Here is a 23,408-nt window from a genome sequence, read left to right as displayed (position 1 = left end):
ACAGTATTTCCCTCACAGTCCTGCTCCTTCTCGTTTAATGAAGTGGAAGGTCTGATTTCATTATCTGAAAAAAAAAAAAAAAACTCAATTGATCAACTTCTTCTGATGATGGGAGTTGATTCCCAGGATTCCACTGCTGTATCCACCAGGAAATTATCTTTTTTTTAATAGCACGCCCAATGCACTGCAAAAAAGAAAAAAAGAAAAGATATGAATCCAATAACAGTAATTTTATCATTTTTAAACTACAGCTGGATTTTAGTCATTTCTGTCATATAAATATTCTAATTGAAGGCATCTTTTTAATACACCAAGCTTATTTTTTAACATGATGAACTGTATAAGTGATCATTGATTTTGAGAACAAATATCTTCCACTTTTTTTTTAATCTCACTTCTTTAATAACTGAAATACAATGTCTCCTGTATTTGTGTAGGAACTACAACACAGCCAGCAAGATGTCCTCAGCAAAGGGAATATCCATTGGCATTGATCTGGGCACCACCTATTCTTGTGTTGGGGTTTTCCAACATGGGAAGGTGGAGATCATCGCCAACGACCAGGGCAACAGGACCACCCCCAGTTATGTGGCCTTCACTGACACCGAGAGGCTGATTGGAGACGCTGCCAAGAATCAAGTTGCCATGAACCCCACCAACACAGTGTTTGACGCCAAGCGGCTCATCGGCAGGAAGTTTACCGACTCCATTGTCCAGTCCGACATGAAGCTGTGGCCTTTCAAGGTGATCAGTGACAACGGCAAACCCAGAGTCCAGGTGGAGTACAAAGGAGAGACCAAGGCCTTCTATCCTGAGGAAATCTCCTCAATGGTTCTGGTTAAAATGAAGGAGATAGCAGAGGCGTACCTGGGACAGAAGGTGTCCAACGCCGTGATCACCGTGCCGGCTTATTTCAACGACTCACAGAGACAGGCCACCAAGGACGCAGGTGTGATCTGTGGACTGAATGTTCTGAGGATCATCAACGAGCCCACAGCAGCAGCCATCGCTTACGGGCTGGACAAAGCCAAGAAAGGAGAGAGCAACGTGCTGATCTTTGACCTTGGAGGAGGCACCTTTGACGTGTCCATCCTGACCATTGAAGACGGCATCTTTGAAGTGAAAGCCACGGCAGGAGACACTCACCTGGGCGGGGAGGACTTTGACAACCGGATGGTGAAGCACTTTGTGGAGGAATTCAAGAGAAAGCACAAAAAGGACGTCACCCAGAACAAGAGAGCCCTGAGGAGGCTGCGCACGGCATGTGAGAGAGCAAAGAGGACCTTGTCTTCCAGCACCCAGGCCAGCATTGAGATTGATTCTCTGTTTGAGGGAATTGACTTTTACACCTCCATCACAAGAGCGCGTTTTGAAGAGCTCAACTCGGACCTTTTCCGAGGAACGCTGGAACCAGTGGAGAAAGCCCTGCAGGACGCCAAGCTGGACAAATCCAAAATCAGTGAGATCGTGCTGGTGGGTGGCTCCACCAGAATTCCCAAAATCCAGAAGCTCTTACAGGACTTCTTCAATGGCAGAGAGCTGAACAAGAGCATCAACCCAGACGAGGCTGTGGCCTACGGTGCGGCGGTGCAGGCCGCCATCCTCATGGGCGACACTTCTGAGAACGTTCAAGACCTGCTGCTGCTGGATGTGGCTCCCTTGTCCCTGGGCATTGAGACCGCCGGTGGTGTTATGACACCTTTGATCAAACGAAACACCACCATTCCATCCAAGCAGACTCAGGTCTTCTCCACGTACGCAGACAACCAACCAGGTGTGCTGATCCAGGTGTACGAAGGCGAGAGAGCCATGACCAAGGACAACAACCTTCTTGGCAAGTTTGACCTCACTGGCATCCCTCCAGCCCCCCGAGGCGTGCCACAGGTGGAGGTGACCTTCGACATCGACGCCAACGGCATCCTGAACGTGTCTGCCGTCGACAAAAGCACCGGAAAACAAAACAAAATCACCATCACCAACGACAAGGGCCGCCTGAGCCGAGAGGAGATCGAGCGAATGGTGCAGGACGCGGAAAAGTACAAGGCCGAGGACGACAAACAGAGAGAGAAGGTGGCAGCCAAGAACCAGCTGGAGTCGTACGCCTTCAACATGAAGAGCAGCGTGGAGGACGACAACATGAAGGGCAAGATCAGTGAGGAGGATAAAAAGATGGTCGTCGACAAGTGCAACCAGACAATTTCCTGGCTGGAGAACAACCAGCTGGCAGAAAAGGAGGAATACGAGCATCAGCAGAAGGAACTGGAGAAGGTGTGCACGCCCATCGTGACCAAGTTGTACCAGGGAGGAGCGCCGTCAGGAGGCTTCGGGGGCCACTCAGGACATCCCTCCAAGGGCCCCACTATTGAAGAAGTCGACTGAAACTCATGTTTCTGAGGACATTGATCACTGTTGTTTCATACAAACTTCCTGACCTCTGAATGTATTTTACAGCATGAGAAAAAACATCAAAATTATGGATTTCTGCTTTGAGCAGTGTTATGTAAATTGTGCCCACAGTCTATAAAGTGATGCTATTATGTATTTTATTGTAAAATATGATATTAAACTGTCAAACTCTAACTTTCCATGTCACGTGAATAAAAGTGTAAATAAGTTGTAAATAATAAGAGAGGCCTCTTTTGAAATTTTCTTTCTTGTATCCAACCTGTAAAACTTTACTGAAATCTTCAGTTTCCAAACCTCGTGAATTAATCATCATTAACAATATTCCCTTTCCCATATTAGTCTGAACTGTAACTCTTATTCTGTTTTGCAACTTTGCTGAAAATTAACAGTGAGCTATGACAATTCAATTAATCACTGAGTCACTATTTTTGTTATTGCTGAACCCAGTCAGCCGGTCTGAGCTTAAGGGGTTAAAACTGTAACTGTGCCTGTGAAGTGAATAAATGTATCAAGTAAATGAAAGAAAGTGTCTTTTTAATTATTGTTTTAATTATACATCCAACTTACAACACTTTCCAGACATCCTCAGTTTCTGAAACCAGTCATCATCCACTATTTCATTCTGCAGGTACTGATGGCTTTTAAAGTGTGTAGATTGACCTGCAAAGATTTTTCTTCCTGTTTTCTTGACATTAAAAGTATTTCATCCAGCTACCTCTGATGTAAAATCCCAATTGTCAATTGGACTCATCTTTCCTCACTGGTAGCTGTTTCAGCACTGTGTGCTTTCTTTACCATTTTACAAATTACACTTTTGAATCGATAATTACATTGACTGCCCCAGCACCTCTCCACTAAAGCGTTCAAAAACGACTGAACTCTCGTTTTGTCTGGTAAAACTGCAGTACACCGATGAGTCCACTAGATGGAGACCGCAGACTGTCAGAGTTCTGCACTGCCTGGAGAACGACCTGTTGGATCATGGCGTACTTCTGCATAATACTAATACTAACACATTGATACGCTTAGTAAATTAATATTCAACTTGAATTTACCTTATGGAGAACCCTGTCTGAAACATAATATTTTCTATATTTTTATATCAAAGTTATTAAAACTTCCAAATTTAGGAACATTAGACATAACTGTGCAGTATTGGACGCCACAACCAATTAATAAAAACAGATCGCAGCAGCATCCATTCCGTGCAGGTTCCACACAATTCACTTTGGGTCGTTTTGCACCATTGACTATTCTTCTTGCGTAACGCACCTTCCATGTGAGATCAATAATTACACAGCAGGCCTAATTAAACAGCGCATCTCCCTCTTATCTCCCTTGCTGTGACTCTCTCTCACACACACACACACACACATACACACACACTTCATCAGCGCATCCCTCGCTCTAATTAGAGGGAGTGGTCCGACGATCAGACAGCAGTCAGTACCCAAAGAGTTAAACTGCGAGCCTGTTGTTGAGCGCACCATCCAACCGGGCTGTGTCGCTGGGGGAAGGCAGGCTGACTTGTGGAGAAGCAACAGATTTCCCCAGCTGGAAAACAACAAGCGCGCATCTGGCACTTCATCCGCGCGTCTCCACCAGGAGCGACAGGTGAGATCCCTCCGATGGACTGGAACCCTGGGCCATTTGCAGCGATCCCCGCCATGTTTGGAGAAAAGTTGTGAGGAATAGTTGTGTATTTTTTTTCCCTTCACCTGGAGGATTTGGATGAGATTTGCCACATCGCGGGGCTGAGGTGACCTGTGCGTAATGACGCGCCTTGATTCTGCTTGTTGACATGAAGCAGTATGATATCTTTGTCTTCGGGATCAAGAAATAGCAGCAGCGTCTGAGGGCATCATACATTTCGACGGAAGCACGCAAAAAAAAAAAAGGCTGAGCACCTGCTCGGTTCGGACTGAGTTTGTTACAGGTGGTTTATTTGTCGGAGCGCGTCAGATTTGCGCTCAGTCGTTATTAAAATGACACACACGTGCCAGTGCACACAAGCTGGAGTCTGACATGAGGGCGCACGTTGCTCCAATGTTCTGATTTATTTTATTTTATTTCATTTGAACAAGAGTTTGGAAAAAAAAAGGGGGGTCCGAGCAGCCTCCAAGTCCGCTTCCCAATGATCAGCTCGGTGTGCGTTTCGTCTTATCGAGGGCGCAAGTCGGGCAACAAACCTCCGTCTAAAGCATGTCTGAAGGAGGACATGGCCCGGGGCGAAGACTCCGACAAGATTATCATCAACGTGGGCGGAACTCGACACGAAACCTACAAGAGCACCCTGCGGACCCTGCCGGGGACGCGCCTGGCCTGGCTGGCGGACCCGGACCCGCAGGTCAGCTCCGACGCGAGCGCGGCGCCTCCGCCTTCCTCCGAGTTCTTCTTCGACAGACACCCGGGCATCTTCGCCTACGTGCTCAACTACTACCGGACCGGCAAGCTGCACTGCCCGGCGGACGTCTGCGGGCCGCTGTTCGAGGAGGAGCTGGCCTTTTGGGGCATCGACGAGACGGACGTGGAGCCGTGCTGCTGGATGACCTACCGGCAGCACCGGGACGCGGAGGAAGCCCTGGAGATATTCGAGCCTCCGGACCCGGACGACGCCGACGACGACAGAGAGGTGCCGAGACGGTTCGGCATCGAGGACTGTCCGGACCGGTCCAGGGGCTGCTGTCAAGTTTGGCAGCCGAAGGTGTGGGCCCTGTTTGACGACCCGTACTCATCCAGAGCGGCCAGGGTGAGTTCTCGTCTCCCTCCTTCCTCCAGACGCACAGCGAGACCATAAAAACAAGAGCTTTTCCATCTTAGAAATAAAGATCAACAGGTGTCCTCGTGGAAACGCAGCCAGTCAGACTGCAGCTGCAGGAGCACTTCTAGAGCTGTTTTGAATTACACTCTTTAATACTGAGCCACATGCTTTACCTTCTTTACTCTGCACTTTCTGTAATCCACTCCACCAGTAGCCCCCAGACCCATGTAAAATACCAAAACAGGATTCAGTAAAACAACTGAAACATATCTTTGAAATCTCACAATCTGCTTTAGTCTTTTCTCACGTGATCTCAGTGAAATTTATCATTTAAACCAAATCCATAAGCACATCCTTCCTAAAAATTCATACATTTTTATATTTTTTTGGAGTTCGAAATAAATTTGTTTAAAAAAAATAGGTTTTTAACGACTTTTGCTGACTTCTTCCACACAGGCCTTTGCATTACACATCAACTTCACACATCACATTAATAGTTTCATCATAGAAATATTAACTGGACAAGTTCACATTCACATGGAGTTTGCATTGTCAAGAAGATGATGGAGTCTTCTCGGTTATAAATGCGGCGGCTCATGTACTTTCATATGAGTTTATCTGGGAGACTGTGAAACAAAAACAGCCAAACTGTAACCAAACCATTCTCATGGATCAGTACATAATTGGTGATGTTCACCTGGGAAAAAAGCAACCAAAGCTATTTAGATTGTGCTGATGTGTTTAGAAATATTTCAGAGTAGGTTGTTGCTCACACATAAGGTCATTAAACAGTGATATTCTTGACCACAGCCAAGCAGCCATGAGGTTTTATTAGTGTCAGACATCTCGATGGTCTTGTGGCTCGAATCCCTGCAGCCTGGTTCAGTGTCTGAGTGTGTCTGCTGTAACGGTTTGGATCTTAAAGTGTGTTTACATTGAATCGTACGAGGAGCTGATTTCCAATATGACTCCCAAAACACTCAACCACCAAAGATTAACTCCTTTCCTTGTTGCTTAGCACCTGCAACAGGTGTATATCAGCAGTTATCAAAGCTCTGTCATACTCCGTTATTCCACTATTCCAATATTCCTTTCAAGAGGAAAGTTGACTAGATGTGGCCCCTGAGTTTAAAAGTGTGTGATGGGCCGTTTGTAATTTGTAATGATATTTATTTTATTAGTTATTGTGGGAAGCTTTGCTGGAGCAGTGAAGGCTGTGTGGACAAGAATCAGTGTAACAGCCAGTCGTCTGTATATTAAAGGATAATTTGAGCGTTTCCACCAACATGGCGTCTGTGGTTCTGTGAGTCGTGCTGACTTTGCACTCTCAGACTGCGGCCGTCTAATATCTCAGTATTTAATCTGGAAATTGGCTTCAGCCTCCTGCAGCTTCACAGAACATGCCGTCTAAAATCTTTTTGAATGAATCTGAGAGCAAACACAGAAATCACTTCAGCTTCTTGCTACATGACACTAATAGTTTAAGCCATATGTTTCAAACACATTTGAGTTCGGGAGCCACATACAGCCCCATTTCAGCCTGAGTGGAGAAATAGTGCAATAATAACCTTTAGATTTATATGTGAGCAGAGTATGTGATGGAAGCTGGAGATGTCTCTATTCTCACAAAACCAAACAATTATCTCCAAAAATGACAACCATCTCAACATTATGTCAATTTTAATGACATTTCTGCTGCAAAATACAGTAAAATGTCACAAAACGGTTGCTTTATGCATGTTTTTTCAAACTCACTGCGGCAGCATGACTTCGAGTTTGCTGGCTTTCATGGCAGCATCGCCGCTGTCTCAGCTCGGGTCGCAGTGTTTAGTTTAAGATTTGGTTTTTTTTTTAATTAAAGTCAATGTTTTATTTCCATTTGCATGAAGGTTTTGCAGACCTGACTGGAGATGCTTGTGGTCCGGTTTTGACCCACGAGCCTTATGTTTGACACCCCTGGTTTAAGAAGACCTTTTTCATTGTTACAACCAGCTAAAGCTGTGTCACTTCTGTCTTAGATCTTGCATTTTTTTTCAGCTTGACCATTGTTTTGCATTGGTTTTCCCACAGCATGTTCCTGAACGCTGTTCTCACACAGTCATCCGGATAGAATTACACTGAAATAAATGAAAATATGAAAAAAATTTCATTACCAATCACTGATGTCGAGCATCTAAATACCGCGCTGAGCACGCTATGAGGTGAACGTCATTTATGTAGTTCACAGACGCCAAAATTTCCATGAAACACCTTCATCTTTTGCTGCTCCTCACGTCTTCCTGTGCATGGAGACTGTATTTCCATTTTGGAGGTTATGGTTCTTTCTGATCTGGTGTCACTTCTGGATAACAGGGATGTAAACGTGACGTCTTTCAGTCTAAAGGCTGCTGTCTGCAGTCGTCGGTATTGACTGTTTCCTCTTGTTTCTTCAGAAGAGCCTGATCAGCACGATGGACCTCGTTCTGAGTGTAGGAATGAAACTTCATCACAGATTTTGTTGCAGTTTTGCCATTAATCAACCATTATCAAGCCTCCACCACAGATATTAAAGCTCCAGTTTTTTAATGTGAATCAAGATACACATAAAAGTTTTCACACATTCTGGATTCAGCGCTATAATTTCCTCCAGAATTCAACCTCCTACTGAACACATTTGTTTGTAGCGATTAACAAAAAAGCACATTTGTTTAGTTTTCTCCTGAAGTGATTCCATTTTTTCCTCTTAATGCATTTCGAGGCTTGCAGTCTCCGGGTGAGCGTACGGCACTTTCAATCACAGTGAGCAGTTTTTTTTTCCGGCCTTCACTTAAACACATGTTACGAAATTGTAGCAAAATGCTGAAAATAGAGAAAATGCTGTTTCATGACTGTAACACGGAGCTGGTGAAGTGTTCCCACACATTCTATTCAAGGTTGCACTCAAAAGATGAGTGTTTGAAAGGCTGCTGGAGCGTCGGTCCGCGTACTGTAAATCACACTGTACGCTCGACGGTGAGGAGGAGTCTGAATTCACACCAAACAGCAATCAAAGGCTGGAATATAATGTTGACTCCAGCACTATCTGTCCAGTATGTACATCTCTGCACATATAGACACCCCACAGTCCATATTTGAAATGATCTACCTTTCCAAAAGTATGCGGATCCTCCAGGTCTTTGTGGACCTGCTTGGTTCACTGCTGCAGCCATGATGGAACCAGAAGGGGCCAAACTGTTCCTACAAAGCGTGATTCGTCACTCCAGAGGACATGTCCAGTGACGGTGTGGTTTACACCACTAAAGCCGACGCTTCGCATCGCTCTTGATGACTTAATGCTTGGATGCAGCTGAAACCCTGCAGGAATCTCTCTGCATGATGTTCTGGCACTTATCTGAAGATCACCTGATGTTTGCAGCTGCTGACTCCGCTTGATTTTCTCCACCTGTGGGAGTGGAAGTGATCGAACCACCTGGATTCGGTGATTTGGAGAGCCGAGCAAACGCATTCGGCAACATAAGTGTTTTCATTTCTCGATAAGTGATAAGTTTCTTGTCTGATTTAGAAAGAAAATAAATTATGAATTGAGATTAGATTTGCTCTCACCGGGGATACGGACCAGCTGGAAGCGTTTGAGAGTATGGTATGCCGGATGATCCCAACAACAAAAGCAGCAGAGTGCTTATTGAAGTAAATGTGAAAGCTCATATCCAGTGTCAACAGCAGGAGTTGTCGGGCAAAGAGCCAGGAGCTTTCACCAGGAAAAGGAAAATGCATTTAGTTCAGAAAGAGAGGAGCTCCTGCTCACTCTAATTTCTGTTTGTTTGGGGAGTTGAATGGTCTATTCAGACACTCGCGGTGTTGCAGAAGTATAATGTTCCCGCCGCGCGCCAGTCACGCCACCAACAGTGTTTATTTTAGCTTCTCGGCCAGGTGGCATTTTCAGGCTGTCGCTGAAGAACAGCCGACATCTCTGCGAGCCGCAGCTGTCACTGCGTCGGTGTCATCCGAAGATGACCCTGCCGGTTCATCACGTCTGGCTCTCGCCGCCCGGCGTTTGTAAACGAAGCAGTTCAGACGTGTGAAGTTTCTGAGCGAGTCTGTGAATCTGTCCGGCTCGGTACCGACGCCCGGGACAAACAGAATGTTCTTCGTCCATTCGGCGTGCGCTCACTGCATGTATGCATGTTTACTGTGTGTGCTTTCTGAGCGGATGCTCTCTGAACGGATGCACAGATGCTTTTTGAAGGAGTCACATTACCTTTATGGCCTTTTTATTTCAGAGAGCCTCTGAGCTCATCTGCAGGTAATGTAATTCCTGAAAGCCAGAGGGCGGCTGGCTGTCCGGCGGTCAGGCCGCATCCCTCCTCAGGATCCGAACACCAGGCGGACCTCCCCACGTTCGCACATTCAGACAAGCATGACGACAGCACCAACTAGTGGCCCTGCATGCTAACTACACCGGTTTCAGTGATGTTAACAGACATCGTTTTCAAAACGTTACTGTGTAAACGCCAAACTTTTCTTAAATGAAAACACAAAACTGATGTGTGTTCACTTGTAGATGCAACATCACTTTAATAATCAGTGTCTTAATTAAAAGAGGAATACTTGGCAGGACTCCAGGATTTAACCGATACAACACAGAGCTGTGACAGTTAGACCACAAAGCTTTCCTCTATAATGCAGTATTTCATTAGTTCTCTTTTCCTCTTGCTTGTAATTAATGACCGCGGTGCTTAAGAGGCTGCAGTGGTGAGAAATTAAAGCCTTCTTTCCCACAGAAAAGAGCAACACGCTCTCTCTCACATGGAAGAATCAATTAATCTTTGTTGGGAGATTAGCAGATTGACCGATGGAGGATTTCTGAAGTACTTGAAACTTTCTAAAAGTTTAACATATCCTCACTTGTACTAAGTTTCCTGGTTAATTTTCATCTCACAGTTCACACACACTGTGTCAACTAGGCCGTGAATCTTGGAAAGGGTTTCGATACATTGTTGTAAATATTAAACCGGATCAATTTATGTCTGGTAAACCATGTAAAACATTAACTTTATAAAACAAGTGAAGTTATTTAAAACCTGTTGTCATCTTGGTGAAACAGAAAACAAACGATTTTTGTGAAATCCGCCGACTCTCACCGTCGTATCGCTCCCTCCTGCCGCTCTGTGAATCAGACACAGGGTTTGATTCTTCTCTCGTCAGAGGAGACGTGGAATCTCAGCGAAGGAAGGACGTAATCCGGTGTGATTATGTGTTTATTCTGCAGAGCTTAAAGCCCTGCAGCTGAAAATAGTTCAGTTTTTCACAAAAACTCTACACACACACACACAAATCAATGCATGCACATTACTGGTTAATAACATTTTTCTTCCACATTGTTCAGAGCAATTATCGGTGATGTGGCTTGCTGTTTGTAAATGCAATTTTTACCTTTATTGAAGAAAAAAGTTGAGATGAACCAAACAGTTGTGTCGTGTGCATTCAGCTGCAGTAGCAGACTCATCAGTGTAGAAATCCATCAAATGAAATTAGAAAGAGTTGTGTTGTGTTCCCCTCTTTCAACCTGATGGATGTGTACATCTGATATCGAGGGTTTTGATTATTTATGACACGGTTGATCTGTAAGTCTGTATTTTTTAAACAAAAAGTTGAATGATAATTGGCTTTGAAAATACATTTTTAAGATAGAGTGAAGATCTGTTAGATATGGATTTAGTATCTGAGTTACTGGTAACACAAATGCACAGAGAACAAGGTGCCAAAAGCAATAACAAAGACACTTTGGAGGCTGCCATAGCTGTTATTGTGCATCTACTTGAGCATGTGCAGAAGAACTGCAGTATTTGAGTCCAATCGTTTCCAGAAAGTTCAGTTTCTCCTTGTTTACACGTTGCCAAAAAGCATTTCCAAAAAGATCCACCTCAGCAGCCGTTTCCAAAGAGTTGTGTTTTCAGTGGCTTCAAGCACCACAGCCCAGCAAAACAGTTTCCACTGGAAAACTATTTCCACAAAAGAAAAACACTTTTATATTGAGACCAATACATAAACCTGCACATGTGGCCTCTTCCAGGTCATTTGTGGAGAATCTGTTTCCACAGATTTTGTGTTTAGGATTATCCCGTGTCATTCAGACTCTCTGAATGCATAAAATGTCATAATATTGTACTCCTATACCTTGTATCAGTATCTCTGGTTAAGTGTGTGCATCCTAGCTAGGAATTAGTCAACACCTGGTCTTTACGATACTGGACCTCCTCTTTTTCACTGATCCCAGCTGACAGATGAACAAAACTGCACCTCTGAAGTTCCTTCTTCATCTGAACCGTCTTGTTTTCTTGAGTGTAATCCATGAGGTTTCCAACCAATACTGCCTGATATTTTTGGTCCTGTGAATCCATGAAATATAAATGATAATGAAACCTCAGGAGAGAGGGGCTTAAGCGCCGCAGATTAATGGCCCCGTCCTCAGGTGGAGCGACTCCGAGCCATAAATCAGTGTGACGTGAGTTCTAAGAAAAACTTGAGCCGCCACTGCTTCTGATCGCTCAGCAGCTGCTGACGGCGCTGACGGCTCGTCTGCGGCGTCCCTGTGACAGCAGGGTGTGATGCCGAACAGCTGGGGGGGACGACCGCGGCGCGACTCTCCAGCTGCTGCACGGCTCGCCGCCTGTCGCTCGCCGTGTTTCTCTGCCTCCTGATCTGATCTCGATCCCACCAGGGATCTCCTACCTCTGACCTCCGACCTCTGCTTGGTTTTTGGCCACCGGTTCAATCGCACAAGGAGGACTGAGAACTAAATTGACTAGTTGAAATGGTAGCAAATTTTCTTTAATTCACGACGTTCTGTTGAAAACTATATTTATTAATCTGTCTTAGCCTGTTTGTGCAGCTGGATCAGCGCACCCAGACACGGCGAGGGCGACGGCTGACTCTCGCAGTAGTGGAAACGGAGCTGGTCTGATTTGTATCGTGATTCATGCAGGAAGATTACACTGAAGCGTAGCAGCAGGTCGGAACGATCAGGAGGTCAGTCAAACACTGGAGCAGGAGGAGAGCAGTAATAGACTCTGTTGCTGTTTGCTTGGGTCTGGTCTTTCCCAGCAGACCAACGTGGAAACACACTTCGGCTGCACAGAGACGCGATGGCGATCGTCCCAACCCTGCGCCTGTGTTTAGTTTCCACTTCTCACGTGGACACATGGTATTGTTGCTTTCACTGTGATTGGCCTGAAATAACATGTGCAGACACATTTTAGTGCCACCGTATTTATTGACCCGAGACGGGAACTCACAGTCGTAAAAAGCTCACGGACGGTGGCTGTATAAACAGACCGGGGGGGGGGGGGACGTCGGAGCAGCTCCTGCGCGTTCAGACAGGTGTCGGCTGAGGATGTGCCGTGTTACTGTCAGGAGCTCACGTCCAGTCTTCTATGAGAAGAACAGATGATTCTTGACCTTCCTCTCAGAGGTGCTGCAGGCTTCTGCCTCTGTTCAGCTGCAGTGTGGATCTGTTCCGATCATCACAGGTTTCCAAACAGCAGAGCTGCTCACATTTTGCTAAAGTCTCTCTGACTGTATCTTCAGATGCTTGAAACACAACACTTTTTAAATTCAATAGAAGTGTAATACTGATAAAGATGTGTAGATGTGCCTTTCATGAGTGCTTGAACGTTATTTGAAATACAGATGATCACATCCAGTCAGATGTGAGCTTTATTTCATCTTCTCTTGCTCAGACGGCGTGAAAAAAAAAAAAAATCCTAGCTGACCGCCAGACAGATGATTTAATTCCCGCCATCATCAGCTGTGTAGTCGAACTGAAACGGGATTATGAGTGAGTCATCGCTAATTCAATGACAGAAGTGTTTAAAGTTGGTGCGGAGGTTGTAAATCCGTCTGCTCTTAGAGCTGCGATCCATTATTTATGGCAGGGAATTCATCTCCGCTCCAGTCAGGAGGAACAAAAAAACAGGAGCCGGTCGTCCTCAAGCAGATGTAAATATTAAATTCTGTAAACCTAAGACCTGTTGGAGGCGCATATAAAAAGTAATAAACGCTGAAAGACGACTCAGTATCTGGACAGTTTTAATGTTTGAAGTCTCGTCCAGACTCAGGTGATTTTGTTTCGAGCATTTCCATATTCATGGGATGTTCAGCGAGGGAGGCATGGGAGATGTGATTTTAAGAATTTATGACTAGGTAATTGAACTTTTATGGAACCGTCAGACATCAAATATTATTCATTGTGGAGTATTTTTACCCTGCTGGTCTGCAGGCGGTGTGTGAGGAGCTATCAGGTCTTCTGTCAATGCTGGGATCCTTCTGAGTCTGAAAATGTTTTGAAAACAGAAGCTACAGTAGCTCAGATCGCTGCAGACCTTTCAGCTGGTTCTGGAGGTCTGGATCCGGAGGCAGCGCTGGCTGGATTTTGCGTTTCGTGGAGCCGACTCCCGTCTTGAAGACGAGGCTTTGAGCGACCAGCTGGTTGCAGGCTTCGAGGTGTAGCTGGGGGGCTAACACACACACACACACACCCCACATGTTACATCCTCTCCATAGCTTCCTGCTGGCAGATGAAAGGAAGTGATTAGCAAAGCTTTTGTGTCACAGAGATAGCTCGTTTGCACAGTCTGCTCGGAAAAAGGGGGAAAAAAAGAAAAACCCTCTATGGCTGCAGCCTTTCGTCTCCTTTCAGTCAGATTTGCTGTCTAACAAGTGGGTTATTTTTCAGTTTATTGATACCGAAACTACTGTGTTTCATTTGCATTACTGGCTCCAGTTGTATTCATGAGGCTGAAAATAATATTCACTCGTCTTTCTGTGACCGTTTTTCAATGATGTGCATTCAGAGCTGCAGCACTGAAGTTATTATGCAGAGCGTTGTGCAACAAGAGCCTACAATGAGGAGTGGAAGTCCAGAGAGGGCTCACCAAATGCTGGGGTTGCTTCTGATTTATTGACATTGGAAATTGAAGTGGTGCAAGAGAGCCTGAGCTGTGCCGTTCTGTCGAGACTGCCTTAATTCTCCCCTGCCTCTTGTTTATCTGCTCCTTTCTGCAGATTTTTCTCCTGAATAAGATCAGAATGAAATCTGTCTGGGATTTTATGCTGAATTTTACTTCATTTCTTTTTAAAGCATTTCTAAAGTACTTTAGGTTTGGAGGAGTTGTGATGCTCAGGCGGTGATGTTCGGGGACGTTTGGGGACATTTCATGGGTTGAAGATGTTCGGGGATGTTCGGAGGTGTTTATGAGCGTTCTGAGCCGTCCGTTGTCTCTGTGCAGCAGTGGGAACTGGCTGATCCTCTTGGGACAGAGTCGGGGCTTCACCTTCCTGTGTGCTCGGGGGACTTGAGCTGTGAAAGCCTCAAACCTCAGCTGGGAGAACGCCGGCGCAGGTTGTCATGGCGGACAGCTGCACTGCCGTGTTAATACAGAACACTGATACCAAGGCATATCAAGAATGTATATGTATTAAAGGCTTTTGTTTTTAGTTTTTGTGGGTTTTATTACTAGCTGCAAACAGCCTGTAAGCTTTCTAAAACTCCATTAGCAGGTTTTATTTATTTTACACGTTATTGAAACATTTTTCCCTTGGGGTCCTTCGTGCCTTGTTTTTGGTCTCATCTCAGATTAAAAACATGATCAGGCTGAATGAGATTCCCCGAAGGGGAAATGGCTCGATGCATGCAGGTTGCAGGTACATATTTATCCAGCTGCAAGATTAGAAAGGTTGGAGTGATATTACAATTTGCCCAGGCTTTAGTAAACAATGAAGACAGATTGAGTTGAAGTGAGCGCACAGTGTAAACAAACACACACAGGACGAGCCATCCGGCTGGATTAATCCAGTGTCTCTGAGCCACATTGTTGAGTTCACCTCTCAGGAGCTGTAAAAGTCCCTCATGTCGCTCGGCTTTTAATTCATTTGTTTTATTTTTGCATTATGTGGGACAGTGGTTTGGTTGGTGCTAATGCATCACACTGGCAATATTAATGGTTTGAACAAAGCAGGTATGGAAATCAGTGGATACACTGCAAAAAAAAAAAAAAAAAAAAAGAGTGAACACCGAAACAACACAATGTAACTACAAGTCAGTCACACTTCTGTGAAATCAGCCTGTCCAGTTAGGAAGCAGGATGTGTGGGTGACGTAGGAGGGCAACAACCCAGCTGCGGCACCGGCCCCTGCAAACAGGGACAGGTGGCGCTCGGCCAGAGCCCTGAAAATGACCCCCAGCAGGCCACTAATATGCATGTTTCTACTCAGACTGTCAGAACCTGACTCCAGTGTGCCACGGTCATTAGCATTTGCTGGAGAACATCTAGATTGGCAGATCTGCTCTTCGTGGAGGAGAGTATCTTCACCCTGACCACATGTGACAGACGTGACAGAGTCTGGAGACGCCGTGGAGAACGTTCTGCTGCCTGCAACGTCCTTGTTTGGTCACTAATGGTGTGTTGGGGGGGATTTCTCTCCATGTGCTTGCTGGAGGTACCGGGACGAGATCCTGTGACCCACTGTGAGACCAGACGCTGGTGCGGCGGTCGTCCCGTTCCCCCGACCTGAATCCTGTTCGTCCACATCTGGGACATGATGTCTCGGTCCGTCCGCCGAGGACACGTTGCACGTTAATTAACATTTGCATGGATAATTTTTCTTTAATTTGGTTCTCAATACTTTCCTGTGTGATGAATGAAGGTTTTCAGCTGGAATATTTCATTCACTGAGGTCGAGGATGCATTATTTCAGTCTTTCCTTAATTTATTTATTTTTGGAGCAGTGTATATCATGTTTAATGAAACATCTTTCCTTCTTTTTACCTCTCAGATTTTTGTCTTCTTGCTCATTTTTCTCTTTGTGGTTATGAATCTTATGTTTATTGTGACTCTTCTTCTGGACTCTCTCCATTGAATGATGGTTGGAGCTCGTGGTGAGCGCCCTCCGCTGCCTGTGTCTGACACAATCCACATCAATGAAATCACAGTTTTGTCTCAGCTTGTTCGGTCTCCAGTAATTGGTTTGAAATTGGTCTGTTTTCTCGGGGAACATTGTCGTCACTCTCCTGCAGACAAAGTGCTTTTTCAAATTAAAGAAGGAAGAAAAAAAAAAAGTGAGATCTTCTCTTTGGCAATCTTGAAGCTGGAGTTGTGGAGGAGGACTACCTCTCCTAATTATTTCCTGGGAGGTAATTGGATGTCATGAGGAGGCACAGAAATAGCAGGAAAAAGAAGATAGAGTTCGATAATTTGTTGCTCCGCTGGCAGCATGAAAATGGTTTCATTTTGTGAGCTAAAGTGTTCGTGCCAATTATTTGATTAGATTTTGAGAAGCAAATGTTTTTGGGGATATTATCATATTTATTTAGTCTGGAATTGAACATTGCAGAGGCATTTCTGCTCTCTAAAGTATCAGTTGTACCTTTTATGGTCGCTCCTGTAGAGTGTGAATAAAAACCCTGAAAATGTGATTAAACGCAACGTTGATCACAAACCAGTTGAAGGAGTTTGAAAACGCGGCGTTTCCTGTCTTTGTTAACCGTGACTGTGTGTGTCTGCTTTAGGGAGTGGCGCTTGCGTCGCTGTTCTTCATCCTGGTGTCCATCACCACCTTCTGCCTGGAGACCCACGAGGCGTTCAACGAGCTGCAGAACCGCACGGACGTGGTCTTCGACGGCAACGTCACACGCGAGGTGGAGAGCAGGGAGATGGTGACCAAGCCCATCCTCACCCTGGTGGAGGGCGTCTGCGTCGTCTGGTTCACCTTCGAGTTCCTGATGCGAATCGTCTCCTGCCCGAACAAAGTGGTCTTCGTCAAAAATGCGCTCAACATCATCGACTTTGTGGCCATTCTGCCGTTCTACCTGGAGATGGGCCTCAGAGGTTTGTCCTCAAAGGCGGCGAACGACGTGCTGGGCTTCCTCCGCGTGGTGAGGTTCGTCCGGATCCTGCGGATCTTCAAGCTGACGCGACACTTCGTGGGCCTGCGGGTGCTCGGCCACACCCTGAGGGCCAGCGTCAACGAGTTCCTCCTGCTCATCATCTTCCTGGCGCTGGGCGTTCTCATCTTCGCCACCATGATTTACTACGCCGAGCGCATCGGGGCGCAGCCCAACGACCCGACGGGCTCCAACCACACGCACTTCAAGAACATCCCCATCAGCTTCTGGTGGGCGGTGGTCACCATGACCACGCTGGGCTACGGAGACATGTACCCTCAGACGTGGCTGGGCATGATGGTGGGGGCTCTGTGCGCGCTGGCCGGCGTGCTGACCATCGCCATGCCGGTCCCCGTCATCGTCAATAACTTTGGGATGTACTACTCGCTGGCCATGGCGAAACAGAAGCTGCCCAAGAAGAAGAAGAAGCACAACCCCAACCCGGACGCCCCGACCGACTCCGCCTCGTTCGGCAAATCGGAAACCAACTCGCACCGGGACAGCACTCAGAGCGACACGTGTCCGCTGGCCGCCGAGGAGAACGTCAGCAGGAACCGCTCAGGTCAGGCGTGCAGCAGCAGACAGACTGGAGTAGCGGCTGATTTCCTCCAAAACAGCAGTGAGAGATTTTATGGTTGGGTGTAGATATCCTCCGTCAAACAGTCTTTGTGTTTTCTGTGAAAGCCTTTGTCATCCTTTATAGATTATAGAGACTAGTGGGAAGGACTGAAGGGAAACTTCCACAAAATACACTTTATAATGACATGACTGGAGTTTGACAGTATAATGAAAGGGAGGGGAGGAAATGGTGTTGTTTGCACACTGAGGGGAATTGACCCTTTAAGCTTTTATCACTGACGATTCTATTATTCATAAGGTTTTTCATATACATCCAGCATACTGTTTATCATGTTTTAATGGGATCCTCCATCCTTTAGACCCTATATGATAAATATTTAAGTGGTCTGGAGCCTGGTGGTAATGCAAACAGACACCGTGTTCTTCGTCTCGTCGTTTCTGAGGCTTTTCAGTTTTTGCAGATGATCTGAGCTCAGTCACAGAGACAGTTCTTCACCAGGATCAAATTACTCCTCATAACATCTCAGCCAAATTGGATTTCATCACAGAACGATACAGATTTTATGCAATATACCTCTGTCTTTCTCTGGGCCCTCAGGGAAGTCTTGGTAAAAGCTTTGGCATTTACGCTGCTGTGTTTTTTTGTTTTTTTTTTCTCCTTCCTTCTGTCAGACTCCAAACAGAACGGCGATGCAAATGTGGCCCTTTCAGAGGAGGAAGGCTGCAGCTTGACCCAGCCGCTGTCCCCCAGCGAAAAGTGGTCTCTGCGCTGCTCACGGGGCCGAGATAAGAGTAAGAAGGAGGGCACCTGCTTCCTGCTGACCTCTGGAGACCCCAACGTCCACTCTGGTGAGCCCCATCAGCCCGATCAGATCCGGGTCTGCCGTCATAAAGATCAGCCATTAGTTTTTACATTTTGATTCTACGATATGTAGATTTGTTTTTCTTGTTTAGCATTCAGATGGACTCTTATTACAACATTTAACCTCTGTAAAGGCTAAGCCATAGATCAGAGCTATAGTGTCTCGCATGTCTGGTGTCTGAATTACAATTCCGGAATTCTCCAACTTTGACTGATGTTCAAAATGAGTAGCGTGGGCACAAAGACGAGTCGCTGTCAACCTGCCTTCAGCGATGCTCTCGCTCACATTTGGGCTTCCCATAGTGCCCAAAAACCCCTCGTTAGAAGAGGCGCTATATTTGGCAGCAGTGGATTCATTCCTGACATCCGCAGAACAAATCCCACCCAGTCGACATCCTGACTCTCATCTGCAAACAGCCCAACAACACCGAAGGTGTTTTCCTGCAAAACTGCGCTTCTGCCAACATGCAGGGCTCGTTAGCACATCACCGCTGAAAGAAGAAAAAAAAACAAACCCGCATAAATGGAGCACTTACTGCAGCTCAGCTCCAGTGAGAGTGTGTTTTTCACCAGCCCATTATAAGGACATTGTATTTGAACATGTTTTTTTAAAAGGCCTCTTCTCAATCCCTGCGTCTGCCGAGCGATGTGGATCGGCGCAGCTTTTAATGGCGATCGTGTCGCACGCAGACGAATTCAGAGCACATCCCCAATTATAGCTGTCAGAGGACCGAGGGGACGGGTTTGTGTGTGAAACGGTCTGCGAGCGGAGCGTTTATGGCGTTCCCGCCGAGCTTTCTAATAATATGCTAAATGTTCTGGTCAGCTCCTGAAACCGCCGCTCCAGATATATTTTGATCTCACACACACACACACACAAAAGCAACGAGGAGCTGAGGAAAGCCAGAACACCTCAAAACGAATCTGTGAGGGAGCGAGGAGGGGGGGTAATTCAATCCCGAGCCGTGCATCTGGTGGGTCTGCGCGTAATGACATCTCTGTCTATTACCGGGGAAGATCACACATACACAACACATTTTACTGCATTATCCGCAAGACGGGCTCAAGTGGACTCTCAGTGTTTGGCAACAGTGTCAAAAACTGTTATGGCAGAGTGTAAATCACCTCCTTCCCCTCCGGGGTGTCTGCGATCGCAGCCTCGTTCAGGGTTACAGGCTGTAATGTATGGATGATATTTCACCAGAGAGAGGGACAGATAGATGCCGAGACGCCAGGAAACAGTCAGAGGGGGGGGAAACAAAATGCTGTTGAAGTGAGTAAGTTCATCGCAGAGAGTGTTAACACTCGCTGTCACACTTTATAAATACAAACAGCGTCCAAGTCAAACACACCTCATGCCTGCGCTGTGATATCAAACAGCCTCCTTTCAGTGTGCACAATATGCAGGATGTTACTGAACTGCGGTATCACACATTTCAGGGTATTTTCTATTATATATTGTACATTTCCATTGTTTGACTTCTATTTCAAAATCTTGTTTCGCTCTTTTCCTTGCCTGTATTTTCTATTTTCTTATTTTTGTTGTATTTTGGGTGATATTATTTGTCTATATTCTCATTTTTTTGGTGTGCTGCCAGAGGACAGCAAGCAGACTCTGGACGGTCCCCACCACGCTGCCATCAACAATATGGAAATATGTTCATCAACCAGCACAAAAATATGTGAACACAGGATGAAATTGGACATTTAATAAAAAATTCAGGGCTTCCCCTTTTAAAAGTTTGAACTGTGACACTTGGTATTGGTCATGCTGCTGAATCGCTGTGCCTCACTGTGTCGCTTTGTGTTCTCCTCACAGAGAGCTGTAAAGACATCCTCGCCGCCACTGGAAACTACGCTCAGCCAGAGGTCACCACTCTGACCTGACGCTGACCGGCCGCGGCGGCAGGAACAAGCCTGCGGTTCACGGCGGCGTACATTCCGTCCCGATTTTTCTGTTTTCCCCTGAATGAACGGACTGGATTCATTTTGTTTTTCACTGGTTGTTCCTTCACCCAGACCCTGTGCTCAAGCGTTAACTGTTCATTCACTGTATGTTCACTCACTTAGACGTTTGAGCATTTCGCATGTGTTGCATGATGAAGTATTGAATGAGGAACCTTTAAAAGCACTCGCTGCCTTTCACATGCTTGTCGTTTAGCGGACGTGTGAAATATGAAGCAAGCTGATCGGCCAGCAGTGATTCTACAAGGAGTCGCCATTTCCTGCCCCTGAGGCCACATATTCTCAATAACTGATCAAAAATGAGTAGATATCGTTAACACATAACTCTAGACACATAAGAATATCAGCTCTTAGGTTACTAACGAAAACTAGTTAATTTCTTCATTAATGCGTCACTAAACTGCCTCTTTCACCACATAACTCACACTCAGATGATTGTGTGTGAGCTCAGTTTCATCGCTGGGAATAATGTTTGTTAATTTCATTAGCTGAGCAGTAAAACTTAAAATTTCACCGTTTTAGTTCCCGTTTTGGCTTAAATCCTGTTCATGTTAAACAGAATTGGTCCTCTCGAGTCTTAATCGGCACATTCTGAGGGTTTTCTTTTTTCTTATCCAGGGCTAAAACATCAACAACAACATGGTCTCTTTTAGAGCTTTAATGCCTTTGAATGAATGTTTCTACCACAGAACTGTTACTGTGAATCAGGACTTGAAAGTTTTTTCTTTATTCCATCTGATCCTCAACCAAACAGATTTCTTTTTGTTTTTTAATTGTCTCTGCCTTCTGTTGGCGCCGCCGATAGCAGATAGCCTGTAGAGACCGTGCTCGGTATGAACGCTACTCAGGCAACACATTGTTTTGTAAATCCTTGTACAATAAGATAGTTTAACAAAAGAGAGCGAGAAAAAAGAAAAATCAATGGAGCAGTATTGTCTGTCTATTGCATTAGCTGTACAATTGATGCATCATTACTGGTTGAGTCAGGACCAAATGTAGACTTTATTAGATTACATGGTAGATTTTCAGTACATGTTAGTGGGGAAAAAAAACAACAACAACAAAAAAAAACCTACATACAGTGCGATGCCATCGGTTTCACTTGTGCCTCTTGTCGAGTAATGGAGTTTAAATGTGTGCAGTAATGTAATTGGATTTGTTTTCTCAACACTTCTGGTTGTGTCGGATCAGTAAGAACCTGGTTACGCTGTTTCCAGACAGCGTTTCCACTTCACAACCGGAAATACACACGTATACACCATGTTCTTCATGGTCTACCATAGTGGCCTTATGTTTAATAAGCAAAGGGGAGATTAATTTTATTCTTATTAGATGATTTATATGCCGACCATCACATCTGTCATTATGTAGAAGCACAGCTGTATGTATGTAGCACACTACGAGAATGTAGATCTCTTTCTTTCCTCCTCTGCATATGAAGTTTATGCACAATATAATAGGTGTTAACCAACACTGAAAGGTGATCACTTTGATAAACCGCCTTCAGATCTCATGTCTTGATTTCCTTGTTGGCCGAAAAGCACACAGTACATCAGTTTGATATTCCCCCCTTTAGAGATCGTATTAGTGACTTTGATGGATTTTAACCCAAATTATATGTGTGTGTGTGTGTGTGTGTGGGAGTGTGTGTGCGCGTGCGTGTGAAGTATCATGTAGGCATGTGTTTTTATGCAAAAAAAATAAAGAAAAGAAGTCATTTCTGTTCATTCGGAGAGTCTTTTCATTCACAGCCGGCGTCGACGGATTTGCATTTTCTGCCCATTAACATGAGGGTTTTCACAGTTTGAGGCCGCGCCGCGCCGCCACCCTCTTATCTACTGTACGGCTATTTATAGATCAACCAGACTACACTTGTATCGTCTGCCGGTTCGCGTGGAGCCCGCTCAGGAGCGCTGCAGAGGCAGCCGGCTCCCCTGAAGCCCGTGTGATTATGTACCCAAGGTGTGGATGACACACTGAACGCGTCTCCATGGAGACCTCAGGAGACGGGCAACGCTAATTACAGCCCGACTGCCTCCATCTCCTGCTCGCTCCCCGTCACATGCAAAATGACACACACACACACACACACATACACACACCTTCACTGGCCGTGACAAACGTTTTGATGTTCAGGGACGCATTGTGGCGATGAAGGGAGGCGGCGGGGCGGGAAGACGCCATGAGTGAGTCTCAGCCATCAATACCGCATGAATGAGAACGACACCGCAGGACGACACAAAAGCACACGCCGGCTTTCATCCCGGTGTTCGGTCAGAGAGAAACAGATTGACAGGACGGAGAGAAGGCCTGTGTTCTTCCCGTCGCTGCGTTGGAGCAGGCCCGGAGGGTTTGCTGTTCACGCCGCTTTGCCGCGCTGGTCGTTTCTTTCTCTGCTTGGAATCCGTGGTTTTCATTGACTTTTTGCCGCTTCTTTAAAGGAAAGTCATTGTCGTTTGCTATTGACTAAAAAAATTGCTCACTTTATGCGGCGCGTCGAGGTGTTGTGTTGTTCTGCAGGAACATAACATTTTGAGAAACTCGAATACAACAAGAAAACACTGATATTTCAGTGTGTACGGGCCTTTCGATTGCAGACGTACAGGAATCTACCAGCCACGGAGGTTAACGTCACAGTATGCGACAGAAGCATCACTTGTGTCCAGAGTAAAAAAACACAACGTGTTTTTAAGTCTTCATGGTTTGGATTCTGTCAGTTTTTTTGTTTCTCCAAACATTTAGGAGGAGCTTCACTTCTCTATCGGTCCAAATGAACGACCCGTGACCGATGAAGGAACAGGAAGTCATTTGTGTTATTTGTTATTTTCAGGGTAGTGACTGGCTAGCATGACTTAATGCTTGCCGTTACGCTGCCACCTACAGGTTGCTCCTGCTCATTGCAGCTCTTAACAAAG

At 45.6% G+C, this 23,408-nt stretch overlaps 2 protein-coding genes across 2 annotated transcripts; both read left to right on the top strand.

Annotated features, from left to right (window-relative positions):
* The first annotated feature begins 448 nt into the window (after nucleotides 1–448).
* LOC115407602 (heat shock 70 kDa protein-like) lies at nucleotides 449–2,447 on the top strand. The gene has a single exon (XM_030118013.1). It carries the CDS (start codon nucleotides 460–462, stop codon nucleotides 2,377–2,379), a length of 1,920 nt encoding a protein of 639 aa, XP_029973873.1. The 5' UTR covers nucleotides 449–459; the 3' UTR covers nucleotides 2,380–2,447.
* A 1,864-nt stretch (nucleotides 2,448–4,311) lies between these two features.
* On the top strand, nucleotides 4,312–22,193 carry kcnc4 (potassium voltage-gated channel, Shaw-related subfamily, member 4). The gene is made up of 4 exons (XM_030118016.1): nucleotides 4,312–5,155; nucleotides 16,713–17,649; nucleotides 18,339–18,515; nucleotides 20,348–22,193. The coding sequence occupies exons 1-4, from the start codon at nucleotides 4,541–4,543 to the stop codon at nucleotides 20,413–20,415; spliced, it is 1,797 nt and encodes a 598-aa protein (XP_029973876.1). The 5' UTR covers nucleotides 4,312–4,540; the 3' UTR covers nucleotides 20,416–22,193.
* Nucleotides 22,194–23,408: the final 1,215 nt, after the last annotated feature.

This window comes from Salarias fasciatus, chromosome 20 (assembly GCF_902148845.1).
Source record: "Salarias fasciatus chromosome 20, fSalaFa1.1, whole genome shotgun sequence".
In the NCBI taxonomy this organism is placed as follows: Eukaryota; Metazoa; Chordata; class Actinopteri; order Blenniiformes; family Blenniidae; genus Salarias; species Salarias fasciatus.
Note: the sequence above shows the minus strand (reverse complement) of the source record. Positions and strands in the feature narration are given on the sequence as shown.

Excerpts from the sequence above, each read along its gene's own strand:
- LOC115407602 (XM_030118013.1), top strand. The coding sequence starts at position 460 with ATGTCCTCAGCAAAGGGAATATCCATTGGCATTGATCTGGGCACCACC.
- kcnc4 (XM_030118016.1), top strand. The coding sequence starts at position 4,541 with ATGATCAGCTCGGTGTGCGTTTCGTCTTATCGAGGGCGCAAGTCGGGC. Across the intron at positions 17,650-18,338 it reads CGTCAGCAGGAACCGCTCAG|ACTCCAAACAGAACGGCGAT; the intron begins GTCAGGCGTGCA and ends TCCTTCTGTCAG. Across the intron at positions 18,516-20,347 it reads AGACCCCAACGTCCACTCTG|AGAGCTGTAAAGACATCCTC; the intron begins GTGAGCCCCATC and ends TTCTCCTCACAG.